The sequence below is a fragment of the Periplaneta americana genome, chromosome 11, assembly GCF_040183065.1.
Source record: "Periplaneta americana isolate PAMFEO1 chromosome 11, P.americana_PAMFEO1_priV1, whole genome shotgun sequence".
Lineage (NCBI taxonomy): Eukaryota > Metazoa > Arthropoda > Insecta > Blattodea > Blattidae > Periplaneta > Periplaneta americana.
The window spans coordinates 155,422,576-155,437,642 of record NC_091127.1 but is presented as its reverse complement, the minus strand read 5'-3'; the positions used below and the strand labels follow the sequence as shown (position 1 = coordinate 155,437,642).

General features: G+C 34.9%; 1 protein-coding gene across 1 annotated transcript in view; it reads right to left on the bottom strand.

The window, feature by feature from the left end:
- Nucleotides 1-15,067, bottom strand: part of Fur2 (furin-like protease 2) — a 71,640-nt gene that overhangs the window by 19,337 nt on the left and 37,236 nt on the right. The window contains exons 7-11 of the mRNA XM_069840248.1: nt 14,268-14,590; nt 11,406-11,844; nt 8,568-8,755; nt 7,056-7,212; nt 2,132-2,403 (exon numbers count right to left, since the gene is read on the bottom strand). Coding sequence (XP_069696349.1) covers nt 2,132-2,403; nt 7,056-7,212; nt 8,568-8,755; nt 11,406-11,844; nt 14,268-14,590 — 1,379 coding nt within the window. The remainder of the gene's footprint in view (nt 1-2,131; nt 2,404-7,055; nt 7,213-8,567; nt 8,756-11,405; nt 11,845-14,267; nt 14,591-15,067) is intronic.

The window sequence follows — 15,067 nt, the reverse complement described above, 5'->3', positions numbered from 1 at the left end:
TTCAAAACTTTCAGATAGTGAAAGGTGCCTATTTTGGAGACTTTTGAGCGTTTTTATGATGCATGAAAATGTATGCTGAATGTGAGCTAAGTCATTCTTCACACTTATGTCACAGGTAACTGTTTTCGCAGTATCAATTGAGACTGCATCTTCAGAGTCCAATGCAAGGAGAACATTGTTAATAGAGTCTATATGTTCGGCATAATATTCAACTGCTTCTAGCCATGTACACCATCTAGTTAAAATTGGCTTTGGTGGCAATGGAATTTCAGGGTACATTTCTTTCAACACGTTAACTCTACTGGGAGCTTTGAGAAATACTTTTTTCACTGATGAAATCAACAAATCTACTTTAGGGAAATTGTCTCTGACCACTTCTGCCACACGATGAAATGCATGCGCCACACAAGTAAAATGAGTCAATTTAGGATATACAACAGATAATGCTTGTCCAGCTTTGACCATATAAGGGGCAGCATCGCTAATAAAGAATAACACATTATCGTACATAATACCCTTTGGCCACAGGATACCCATAGCTTCGTTGAACAGTTTAACTATAGTTTTGTTATTGCACTTTTCTAGAACATCACAATGTAAAAGAATTCGTTCAGAATATTGTTCACTTAACAAACCGATAACTACATTACCAACAAGTCTACCTTCTTTGTCGGGAGTCTCATCAATGGAAACCCAAATTGAACTATCTTTAATTTCATCTCTTATCTTCTGTATTGTCTCATCGTAGATGGATGGAGCATACGTCTTCCTAAGTGTTGACTCATCCGGGATTGTATGTTGAGTATATTTTTCAAGGAATTCCCTGAAGACCTTATTCTTTAGTTTGTAGAGAGGAATATCAGCAGAGATGAGAGAACGGCACAGGTCGATGTTAAACTCAGATCTTACATTCGATGTTGTTGGTTGTGTTAAAAACAATTGTCTCTGCTTGGAATTTAGTTGTTTGTTGGCCTGATGTTTACTAGTTGTAATGTGTTGTTGCACCAGGAACTTTTGTGTAGATGATACTGCACACTGACACAAATTACAAAATAATATTTTATTGTCAGTTGATAAACCATCTTCTTTAAATTCTGAAATGTAACTTGTTAGTTTTGATTTTAAATTGACTGAATGACGTACTTTTGGCATATTTACCGTCTTTATAGTATGATTTACAAAACTGAACCTATGTGTACTCTGACTGGCATTTAACTGTTGAGCTGCACAACTGAAGTCTGTTAAAAATTTTAAATTAAATTAATACAGTTTTGTAACTTACTTTCCCATTGTTGATAGGACTGCTAATTTTCAAATAACTCTGATGTTAAAGGGATTACTGAACATGTGTTTAAATCTCTATTGTTGAAATGTATTTTTAAAAGTTAATGGAATTTTGTTTTGTTTTATTGTTAAACCTAATATAATATGGACTGTTTTATATGAAATATGGAAAATATATGGAAATTAACGAAAATATGTACTAAACTCTAAAATATGGAAAAATATGGAAAATAAAAGTAGGATTTTTCAACCCTACACATTGTGAAACATAAAGATAATACAAAATATAAATTATATTAGCTTTATAAGTAAATATGTATTTACATATAAATCCTTTCCCTGATAATAATAATAATAATAATAATAATAATAATAATAATAATAATAATAATAATAATAATAAGCATCCTAAATTAAATGAAGCACGATCACTTAAACTAACATTTAGAGTAAATATAATTTTAAAGTAAATATAATACAGAATTCTATGAAAATCTCCAGAAGCAAATACATAAATAAAACAAATCCCAATGACTATTTAATAATAGCAGGAGATCTAAATGCAAGAGTCGGCAATAAACCAATAAAAATATTATGGGTACATACGGGGAATGAACGATAAATAACAATGGAAAGCTCCTAATTAATTTTGCAAGTTTTAACAATCTGAAAATAACAAATACATTTTTTCCCCCATAGAGATGTACATAAATATATCTGGTGTGCAAGAGGCCAAAGGGGTATGATTGATTATACTATTGTTAATTATAAATGAATGTTAAAATAACAGCAGACTTCTAGGAAACAATTGTGAATAACATGGATTGTATTCAAACTGGCCATTTACCTGTATCACAGTGTCTGCTTCCTTCAGGCACACACCTTCCTTTCTTGTTGATTATCCAGCCTTGAGTACATGTCAGACAGACAACACTGTTGCAAGTAGCACAGCCTACAGGACATTTCAGGCATTCACGGCGCTTCTTATCAGCATAGTATCCGTCAGGACAAACATTGGAACATGTTCCTGACAGTGCATATCGACCTGATCGGCAGGTAATGCATTGTGTCTCACTGGATCCATTGCACGTTTCACATGATGAGTGACATGATGCACAACTGAAAGCAGGATTTGTATCACTTCATTATCTTTGCTACTCATGGCCCTTATATGTAAAGCATATTCACACTACCCTAAACATAGTAGGCCTAGTATTATAATAAAATTCTGTGGTGTTTGGGTAAAGGGAGATAAGTCATAAAAATGCGTCTGAAGATAAATGAAAATTAAACTTGGAACCATTATTGCAAATAATTTTCTACACAAATAAAGCACATCAACTGCTAGTATTCTTTGATTTTTGCACACTCATTTGTATAATTTAACTTGTGTGTTCATCTGGGGAACAAAATTCCACCTGCACAAAAAATGACTTATCCCCCTTTACCCGAACACCACAGTATTAATCTCTGTTCAATTTAATTTGACGTTATTGTTAATGATAAATAAAAGTAACGGTATATGAAATTCAAGAAACTATTAATTATAACACATATGTTACAGTAAAAACTTTAAAACTTTTTGTATTAATTCTGACTAGTAAAAAATAGAGGCTATTATTACTATTAGCAAAAATTATTTCTATTTCTAGTAGAAACAAGAAGCACTTACTACCTCCTGTTGGTGAAACATTGTACACAAATGAAAATGCATAAAATATGCACAATAGGACTATTTCCCTTCTTCAAAAAATAGAAGAGACTTTCCTCTCGCTTTCTCAATGGACTCCAGTCTATAAAAGCTAACTAAAATGAAAATTATGAAGGGAAACGAATGATTTTCCTTTCTAAGAAAGAAGAGCGCTTCGAAAACAGTAAAAGTTTATAAAAATAATGGGGAACATACTGTCCCTTATAATGACACGTCAATTATAGCAGTGTCTACATTAAGATTGGCATACATATTGTATGTGAAAACTGACTGTAAATAATAAAGAAGAGTGGTAAAAGAGAAAGTGAACAATGTGATGGTATATATTTTTATAGAATCGGGTTTAGGCATAGCTCAGATGGTAATAGCACTCAGCGCACCAAGCTGAGGGTCCTTGGTCCGATTCCCGGTGTCAGAACGAATTTTTCTATACTAATAAGTATGAACAATGTGAGGCGACATTATTAAGATCTCTAGCTGAGTATATTCTTGTAGATACGTAAAATCGTAAAATGAGGAATACCGGTACTGGAATAAGAAAAGAACTGAATGTTATTAATGTTACAGAATATGTAGTAAATTTAATTAAATTACAAAATTAATTTATTTAATCGACATTTGATGAATCCTTGTCCTGAACTAGTAACTTAATATAACGTAACCTAACCTAACTTAATCTAAATAAAGTTGCGGCTTAGCTTTACATTTGCATTTTTATCAAACAGCTTTGTGGTTTCTTGTTGCTATACAAGGGAGCACGAGGTTTTATTATTAACAAATAAGCTTATAAATTAATTTCAGATCTTTCGTCATATCATACACGCATTATAGTCAATTACATTCTAGTAATCATTATTATAAAATCATTACACAGCAGTTGTACATAATTTTAAACCAGATAACTGACAAAAATAAGTGAATATCAGTGGAAATGTCTTACAATCTACATACCCGAATTGTAGTCTCACTACTATTTTTGGTTTATTGCAATGAAGTGCAATTCTATACTGTTCTTGCATCAATTGAATTGCAAAAAAAAAAAAAAGTGCGGAAAAGAAAACAGAATAAATGACGTGCAATGCAGTGTTTTTTAATTGGTTATTTTACGACTTTTTTCAACTGCTATGGTTATATAGCATCTGAATTAGACGAAGGTGATAATGCCACCGAAATGAGCTCGAGGTCAACACCGAAAGTTACTCAGCATTTGCTCTTAATGGGTTGAGGGAAAACACCGGAAAAAAACCTCAACCAGGTAACTTGTCCCAACGAGGAATTGAAACCAGGGTCACTTGTTTTATGGTCATGCATGCTAACCGTTACTCCACAGTGGTGGATTGCAATGCACTGTTACTTTTTAAAATTATGTAGGCTATAGTGTTTTGATTATAAAGTCGTATTAATGCAATTATGAAGGTATGGATTTTTTGTTATACTCCATAAAATTACCGAAATTATATGAAAATAGTTAAACAAGATCCTACAATTAAAAACAATGACAATTTAATAAACAATATTATTTCATTATAGAACAAGGTGCACAACAGTCATCTTGTTTTCATAACAATCGGCTCATTGTTAGTGTTCTTGATAGTAGTTATCAATACAATTATTCACTAATTTAACACTTCCACTCTAGCTTTCAATGCCTGATACCGTACTTCAGGCATCGTTGAATGCAGAAAACTAACAGAAACATCGCGCAAATGCAGACATGCACAGCTATATTTTGGAAATAAATAAAAAATGTATATATTTTATTTAACGACGCTCCCAACTGCAGAAGTTATATCAGCGTCGCCGATGTGCCGGAATTTTGTCCCGCAGGAGTTCTTTTACATGCCAGTAAATCTACTGACATGAGTCTGTCGCATTTAAGCACACTTATATGCCATCGACCTGGGCTGGGATCGAACCCGCAACTTCTAGCACAGAAGGCAGAACTATACCGACCCTGCTACCCAGGGCGACTTTTGAGTGTATATTATTTAGTGGTTTGTATATATTACAATATTTGCTTTTTGTTGTCTAATAATGTAGTCAAATATTGTGAATTGGTTGGTGTAATACAAATTTTGTTACAATTTTCTTCTGAAAATGCATATTTAAAATGAAGCGCAAATTATTATAATGATGAAACCAGTGGCGATTTCTTCATGAAGGATATGAGAATGATCCTACAGTTTAATTTCGTGCCTCTGAGGATAGAAAACATTTTAATTACAGATTTTATTTTTAATGCGTCCCGTTGTAATAATTTCCTTCAAACTTCCACTTTCTGTAGTGAGTTGTCGCCACTGCACATCTCAGACCTTAGGAATACTTTCCGAGGAACCATCCAAATATCTTACAGCAAACGGTTTTTTCTACCAGTGAAGTTACGGACAGGGGTGAGTGCGGAGGGTGGGGTATGGCTTGAGTTAAACCGCGTTTGAGGATATGACCGTATATCCTAATACTACGACCCTTCTTTCTGGGTGGTGGTGGTGTGGAAACCCTGTCAGAGACTACAATATGAATTTTCCTTAAATGCAGTTCATTGGTCATTTTAAAAGAACAGAATAAACGAAATAATAAATAATTTAAAATGAAATAATATAAAAAATAAAATGAATAGAAACCAAAATTACATAAAAATAAATAAAATGAGCTAGGTATAATAAAACACAAGAATTAACAGGACTTTCAGATGACAGGACAGCTGAAAGAATATCTGAAGTTGTATTTTATCATTTAGAAGAATTTAACTATAGCAAGAAATTGATTGTGCATGCTCTATTATTATTATTATTATTATTATTATTATTATTGCCGGGTAGCTCAGTTGGTAGAGCAGCTGGCTACGGACTGGAAGGTCTGGGGTTCGATCGCAGGTAGTAACAGGATTTTTTCTCGTTGCCAAACTTTCAGAACGGCCCCGAGGTTCACTCAGTCTCCTATAAAATTGAGTACCGGGTCTTTCTTGGGGGTAAGAGGTGGTTAGAGTCAGGGGTGTATTTTGCGGGCTACCGGGGCTACCGGCGGTAGCCCAAGGAAATTACAAAAGAAAAAGTTTATAATATAACATAATGTAATAATTTTGTATTATTAGTTTTACCATAGTAATTAAAATTAAAGTAATTGTTAGATATATTTTGTGTAATAATAGGGTCAGCGGTAGCCCAAACCCTTTAACCAGTATACGCCTCTGGTTAGAGTGTGGTGCCGACCACACCACCTCATTCTAGTGCCGAGATCATGGAGAGCATGGGGCTCTACCTCCATGCCCCCAAGTGCCTTCATGGCATGTTACGGGGATACCTTTACCTTTACCTTTATTATTATTATTATTATTATTATTATTATTATTATTATTATTATTATTTTCTGTCTTGGTCATCAGTCGTTAATCTCATATCCTACAAACAAAAAATAGCACGAGTCGCCACTGGATGAAACAGTTACATAATATATAAAACTATAGAAGAAAAATAACAAAATAGCCCAAAGAATGAAGGAAAAAGCGGAAAATGGCTGAAATAATAAGTTGACTTACGTATATTTTTAAACATGGATACTACGATCAGGACTTTGTCTTTTGTTATTACACTTTCCTTGAGATAAAACATCGCAATTACGAATGTGTGTGTGTGTGTACGTGCGTGCGTGTGCATGTGAAAACGTTTGACTATAGGCAGATGGTCATTTTTTCTAACTTCTACAATAAAATCAGTAACAGAATCGTACATGTTTAAGTGCGAAAATTGGTTACACGATCGTCAAATGGTTCACTGATACAGAAAATGGTTACTTGAAAGGTGGTAGCAGGTAATATTTGTAAATTATTAGCACTCCGTAGAAATTGCTTATCTTTTGTTAGGCTCACTTCAAAATGTTCTTTTCTTCACTGAGATCTTTAATATAAATTTAAAAAAAATTCGAATTCTTAGCACTATGAAATAAGTAGGATCTTTTCAATCGTAATAATTTTATTAGTTGAAATAAACGAATATAACATTTATATTAGCAGTGATACATTGATGGCAACAGCGACACCACTAAACAAAGCTCAGCAGCCTACCCATAATCTTCTGTCTCGTATGTGTTGATGGGACAAGCAGCATAGCACTTGTTTTCGTGGAGTACCAGGTGGTGATCACAACTTGTACAGTGATCTGGTCGATCTTGACAGCTGGCACAGTTTGGTTCACAAGGAACACAAGTATTCTGGTCATAATCTAAAACAACAAAAATTACTGTCATTAGCACTATTTATACTGGTAATGTTATAATTTCCAGTAGCATTACTTACTTACTGGCTTTTAAGGAACCCGGGGGTTCATTGCCGCCCTCACATAAGCCCGCCATTGATCCCTATCATGAGCAAGATTAATCCAGTCTCTACCATCACATCCCACCTCCCTCAAATCCATTATACTATTATCTTCCCATCTACGTCTCGGCCTCCCCAAAGGTCTTTTTCCCGCCGGCCTCCCAACTAACACTCTATATGCATTTCTGGATTCGCCCATATGTGCTACATGCCCTGCCCATCTCAAACTTCTGGATTTAATGTTCCTAATTATGTCAGGTGAAGAATACAATGCGTGCAGCTCTGCGTTGTGTAACTTTCTCCTTTCTCCTGTAACTTCATCCCTCTTAGCCCCAAATATTTTCCTAAAAACCTTATTCTCAAATACCCTTAATATCTGTTCCTCTCTCAAAGTGAGAGTCCAAGTTTCACAACCAGAACAACCGGTAATATAACTGTTTTATAAATTCTAACTTTCAGATTTTTTGACAGCAGACTAGATGACAAAAGCTTCTCAACTGAATAATAACACGCATTTCCCATATGTATTCTGCGTTTAATTTCCTCCCGAGTGTCATTTATATTTGTTACTGTTGCTCAAAGATACTTGAATTTTTCCACCTCTTCGAAGGATAAATCTCCAATTTTTATAGTTCCATTTCGTACAATATTCTGGTCACGAGACATAATCATATACTTAGTCTTTTCGGGATTTACTTCCAACCCTATCGCTTTACTTGCTTCAAGTAGAATTTCCGTGTTTTCCCTAATCGTTTGTGGATTTTCTGCTAACATATTCACGTCATCCACATAGACAAGAAGCTGATGTAACCCGTTCAATTCCAGACTCTCTGTGTTATCCTGAACTTTCCTAATGGCATATTCTAGAGCGAAGTTAAAAAGTAAAGGTGATAGTGCATCTCCCTGCTTTAGCCCTCAGTGAATTAGAAAAGCATCAGATAGAAACTGACCTATACGGACTCTGCTGTAAGTTTCACTAAGACACATTTTAATTAATCGAACTAGTTTCTTGGGAATACCAAATTCAATAAGAATATCATATAAAACTTCTCTCTTAACCGACTCATACGCCTTTTTGAAATCTATGAATAACTGATGTACTGTACCCTTATACTCCCATTTTTTCTCCAATATTTGTCGAATACAAAAAATCTGATCAATAGTCGATCTATTACGCCTAAAACCACACTGATGATTCATCATGCTACACACAAACATCATCATGCTACACAAACATATTTTGGAATAATATCCTCATACTTTCGTAATATCCTTCAGGGCACTGCTGGAGACACACAGCAAGGTCAGTCACAAGCAGATGTGCTGGGGCACAAGTCAGACAGCTATCCTGTCCTGCACCAGCGCATGTCTCACATGACTCGTGGCATGGCCAGCAAACACCGCCTTGATTTGGAAAACTGCGAGGTGGGCAGCGGCTCACACAAGTGCTACAACAAACAACCAGATTTCGTAGTTAAAATTCAGTTATCTACACAAAAATATTTCATTTGCTGCACTGTATTTAACAAATTATGTAACAATAATACAAAATGTTCAGTACATCGAAAGATAAAGTGCAAGAGAGAAGGAAGGTATAGAGGAGGGAGTCAAGTTTTTCATTGAGTGAAAAAAATGGAGAAGGGATTCAAGTTTTTCATTGAGTGCCATTGAGGGAGAGTCAGTAAGTAAGTTACAAACCGAAATGGCGACCTACAATATTTAGTGAGGGACATGAAGCTGCCGGGTAGCTCAGTTGGTAGAGCAGCTGGCTACGGACTGGAAGGCCCGGGGTTCGATCCCAGGTGGTGACAGATTTTTTCTTGTTGCCAAACTTTCAGAACGGCCCCGAGGTTCACTCAGCCTCCTATAAAATTGATTACCGGGTCTTTCCCGGGGGTAAAAGGCGGTCAGAGCGTAGTGCCGACCACACCACCTCATTCTAGTGCCGAGGTCATGGAAAGCATGGGGCTCTACCTCCATGCCCCCCCAAGTGCCTTCATGGCATGTTACGGGAATACCTTTACCTTTTACCTTACATGAAGCTAATACTGCTTAATGGCAATATTGTCGATGTGTGTACAAGAAAAACTATGAAGCAGCAGTTGCAAAATAGCAGCACCTGTGCACGAGACTTGACCCAAGCACTGATGCAATTTTGTCTCTGGCTGGTAATGATGCACCCAAGACAAATCACCTGTGACTATCTAGAGACCTGATTAATACTGCCATCTAGCAGCGATAGTTTCATCAGGTGCCTCATTAAAAATGTAGGTCGCTACTTCGATTTGTAACTTACTAATTCGCCTGTGTAATTGATGGTTGAATAAAGATACATACATATATATATATATATATATATATATATATATACATATATACATACATACATACATACATACATAGGGCCTACATACATATATTAGTCCACACCTGTGGAGTAATGGTTAGCGCGTCTAGCCGCGAAACCAGGTGGCCCGGGTTCGATTCCCGGTCGGGACAAGTTACCTGGTTGAGGTTTTTTTCGGGGTTTTCCCTCAACCCAATATCAGCAAATGCTGGGTAACTTTCGGTGTTGGACCCCGGACTCATTTCACCAGCATTATCACCTTCATCTCATTCAGACGCTAAATAATCTTAGATGTTGATAAAGCGTCGTAAAATAACCTACTAAATTTAAAAAAAAATACATTATATGCACAGGGTGAACCGTAAGCAATGTCATTATTTCAGGGGGTTATTCTTTGAGATATTTCAAACAAAAAAGTTTAATACAATTTCCTTCGTTTTTGCTTCCTTTTCGAAATAAAAATTGTTTTATACGAAACATTTCAATGCGTGTTTTGGGAAAGCCATTAATTTAATTCTCAATTTGCTCAGTCAATTTAAGAGAGCAGCATATTATGATAATAAATGATTGAAAGAATTATAGTTTTGTCCTTTAAATGTGCAGAAATTCGATCTGAACAAATGTAATATTGTAAAATTCCTTTTCAGAACGTAAAGGTACATTTGTTAGGATCAAATTTCTTCACATTTGAAGGACAAAACTAAAATTCTTTCAATCATTTATTATCATAACACACTGCTCTCTTAAAATTGACTGAGCATATCTGTAATTCAATCAATGGCTTTCATAAAGCACGCTATGAAAATTTTCATATAAAACAATTTTTATCTCGAAAAGGAAGCAAAAATATATTAAACTTTTTTGTTTGAAATATCTCAAAGAATAATCCCCTGAAATTAATTATATTATTTACTGTTCACCTTGTATACACAGTATGCAGTATATTTTCAAAAGACGTGCATGCACACACATTTTTTACATGATATCCATGGAATATATTTCTTTTTATCAAGAAGATTACATTTTGAAAACAATCCAAATTAAGTCACATAAACAAGGAAAATTTATACCACACTCTAGTAATAGCGAGAAAATAAGCAACAATTTCAACACCATATCTTAATTGGACACGCACAAAGTCTTACGAATTATGATGTTTGAGAGCACCCATCGGTGAGAGATAATGAATGATAAACATGTAAATGGATTTTAATTGGTTATTTAACGACGCCGTTACAACTATGCAGTTATCTAGTGTTAATGGAATTGGTGATAGCGAAATGAGTTTCAGGATTTTCTATGAGGTTACTTGACATTCGTCTTACTGCTAGGAAAAAAAAAACTAATGATGTAATTTTATTAGTCCAAGCGGAATATGAACTACTACAGCCTCGAGATATGAATACTGCTCGCTATCCCTAGACCAACCTGTGGTTTTATTTTAGTAGGTTATTTTACGACGCTTTATCAACAGCTTAGGTTATTTAGCATCTGAATGAGATGAAGGTGATAATGCCGGTGAAATGAGTCCGGGGTCCAGCACCGAAAGTTACCCAGCAGTTGGTCATATTGGGCTGAGGGAAAACCCCGGAAAAAACCTTAACCAGGTAACTTTCCCCGACCGGGAATCGAACCCGGGTCACTTGATTTCGCGACTAGACGCGCTAACCGTTACTCCACAGGTGTGGACACAACCCGTGGTCAAAATGATTTAGCGAGATAAAAAGATTCTACATTTTCTTTCAACTTACTTGTCCAATTTATAGTGCTTGCAGGCAATGCACTGAGTGGGACCCTTGCCATAACATCCTTGTGGGTCACATTCCGGATCACAGCTGTGCAAAACCTTCTTGCTGCCGTCATCTCCCGTCCCCATAAGATTCTCCTGCAAAGCTGGGTCTTTTCCTGGGTCGTTAAGGGTTGCCACTGATGCTTCGGGATCGCTACCTGATACACTGTATATGTTCGGGAAATTCTGAAAACCAGGACTGAACGGGATTCCACTGTAATAAGCGTTGGTATCTACAGCTGGGGAAGCAGATGGAGATTGTGAGTTAGGGAATACGAAGGGATTCTGCGAGGAAGTCTGTTGAAGACCGCCTCCTGAAATTCCTGAGGAACCAGTAGGTCGAAGCCGAATTGGGTTAGTTGATGTGCCGTAGAAAATCAACTGCCACTTCTTTAAAATACCTGCGAACAGAAGGCAATGATGATAAAGCTTAACTGATGACGATAAGAACGAATAATTTTAATGAAATATTAAATCTAGATAGGGAATCCTCATTGAATGTTACAATAATATTTTACAGTCCATTAAGAAACTGCAATTTCTAACATGTAATACAGCAATGATAAATTAAAAACAAACTGACATCTAAACTAGGTTTAAGCCACAGTCGCATTTAGGTACTAGACTTCTAAACATGCTACAAACTTTCAATGTAAATGTGTAAAAATGCGATTGAACATACACATTTCATGAAAAAACTGGATGGGGAGAGTGGGGCATACATTTTCATGAAAGATATTTAAAACGTGTTAAATTAACAAATCTATATATATAATTTGAACTGGTAATGGAAATTACGGGAAAACGGCTAAACGGATTTTAATGAGTGACCTCTTATTTTCATGCCTGGCATCCAAAGTTTTTTGGAAAAATAGTAGTTTTTAGTGAAATGTCAATTTTCCTACATAATTTTCCTATTTTCCAAAATCCATCTGTTGTCAGTTTTGAGAACTAATTTTATTCAATCACGGCCGACTTGATTGAATTTCGGAACAAAACACACACTACAATAAACAATAGGCTACTACATGAAAGCCATGACCTGCAGGATTGCCGACATATTTAGAGCTCAATTCAATTTGTCATTAAAAACTGATTCTGCAGTGTATAATTTTCTGAGTACAGCTGTGTATTGGATATTCAAATCTACGAAACTTGAGGTGGTTTGATGACATTATTACTATTAGAAATTAAATATTATTATAGTTAATATCATGGTGCGTCTATTTTTCATTAATTGTACATAATATTGATGCTATATTGATGACATGAAAGTGAAACATTTTGAAGTTTTGTAAGTAAATGTAGAGAATATCTTAATTTAAATCTTCATTTCTATAATTTACTGAGTGGCTGCTACATATAAAACTACAAAACTTAAGTAAGATAATAATATTGTTATTAAAAATCAAATATTTTTATACTTATTAACCCAGTGGGGTTGGGTCTTTTTCATATACTTAATGGCGGTGTAGTGTAGATATTGATATGTGTCATTGTCTTCAGTATTGGCTCGAGAGAGCGCAAAAATTACAGTTCCTAAGGAAAGATCAAAAGATATTACTTACTGATAAAATAAGAGGCCTAGAAAATTTTGTAATCTCCAGATCATTTCAGCAAGATCTCTTAGTAGGATAAAATGATTTTACGCTCTACATTTGAAGTTCTACAAGCAGCAGCTATACGAAAATGCTACTGTTCGAAAGCTTAGCAAACCTGACATTTTTTTAACTTTTGCCTACAATCCACAATGACCTGAAATAGCTACTGCTATCGTCCTGACATTGATACTTGCGTTTTCGCGTTGAAACTCAAAACCTGAAGTTGGATAGGTTCAAGAAAAAGTATTTGGCCTAAAAAAAACTATTCAGAGGGAGTATGTTTCATTATTATGGAAGCAAATAACTATCAACAAGACGAGTATTCTTCATTGAAAATAAATCTGAAAATTTGTATTTGAACGTCTAACGAACTTAGTTTGCAGCGGCATTTGCTGCACAAGCCACTAGTAACAGTATAATTCACTCCGTTAAGTTATGAAACTTAATATGGTAGGTACTTTACCTTTGTGACTAACGATTTTAAGTTTGAAAATGGCGACAAATCACGCCAATACTAGGTAAAGTGCCATATTAAGTTTCATAATTTAACACAGTGAAGTTTACGTTGTTAATTTAACAAGTTTTCAATATCATTAGTGATATAAAAGTGATAAAAGTGTGTGATCAAGAATGGACAATTTTCATGAATTTCAGTATCGTACAATAATAAGTGATTGCTAAAGCTTTACATTTTGTGAACATAAATAAAACAATTAATATAATATTTTCAAATTCATTCTTGTTTTATGTGGGTTAAAATTGGTTGGTTTAAATTAAATATTTTCTAATAAATTCTAAGATACAAATACCGTAAACTGGGGTTACTTTGAACACAGAGGAAACTTTGAACATTTTTTTCAGAAAGTCATATTTAAGTTTCTACATGCTGCACTTGTTATAGATGGAGGTAAATTATCATAAAGATCATTCTCATACCAAATTTACCTCCATCTATAACAAGTGCAGCATGTAGAAACCTAAATATGATTTTCTGAAAAAATGTTCAAAATTTCCTCTGTGTTCAAAGTAACCCCAGTTTACGGTATCAAAAGTTATATTTCATAGGTAAAAATATATGGAAATCACGTTTTCATAAAATTTTGATCTTGCAAAACTTGCAAGAAAAAAAACTATTTCTGTCAGCCACTGACAGATGGTCGTCATTAAAATACGAGTGTAGGTAGTTCCTACTTCTGGATTAAAGGATCAAAAGAAAGTTGTACCTGGTTGATTTACATGACGATTTCCAGCATTGATGATTTGTAGTGACCATCTTCCATCGGCCTTTTCACCCCAGTAATGTACACTGAGGAATGGCCAATCATCAAAATTAGAGCTAACAACATCTCTTGGGCGTTCAAAGAGCAAGGTGGATGTGGTCCCCATTGGAGATGTGAGAAGGATACGTAAATTTCCTCGGGGGAAGAAGCGAAGGGAGATCTTGCATTGCACATGTTCAAGGAAACGAACTTCATTTAGAGTCCCACTACAACCATTAACATCCATATGAACCTGAAGTGAAGAACCATAGGTAGGATCTATTTGCCTGTAAGAGAGAAAAAAATACAATTTAAGATCTGAAGAAAATAACCCACGTGACACAATAAACTAACAATATAATGCCATATCATGTTTCAATGGTCATATTTAAAAGCTACCTTTGATTACAAAATCCGACGTTAAGAGGAGAGGATGGTATTTTTTGGTGAAAAACGAGTAAATTAAAAAAAATCTTTAAAATACTCTGTGATATGTGTGGAATGCATAGCATAATATTTTGTGGGTATTTGTGCCATTATCAGATGTTGAGACGCCATTTTTAAACTTTCTGCGTTATGGATTTTTAAATCACTCGCCCACTTTTATTGTTGTTTCTACTAAATTAAATTTTCAAAAAAAATTTTTTCTTTAAAATACTCTTTGATATGTGTGGAATGCATTGCATAACATTTTGTGGGTATTTGTGTCCTTATCGGATGTTGATAAGTCATTTTTAAACTTCCTGCGCTATGGATTTTTAAAT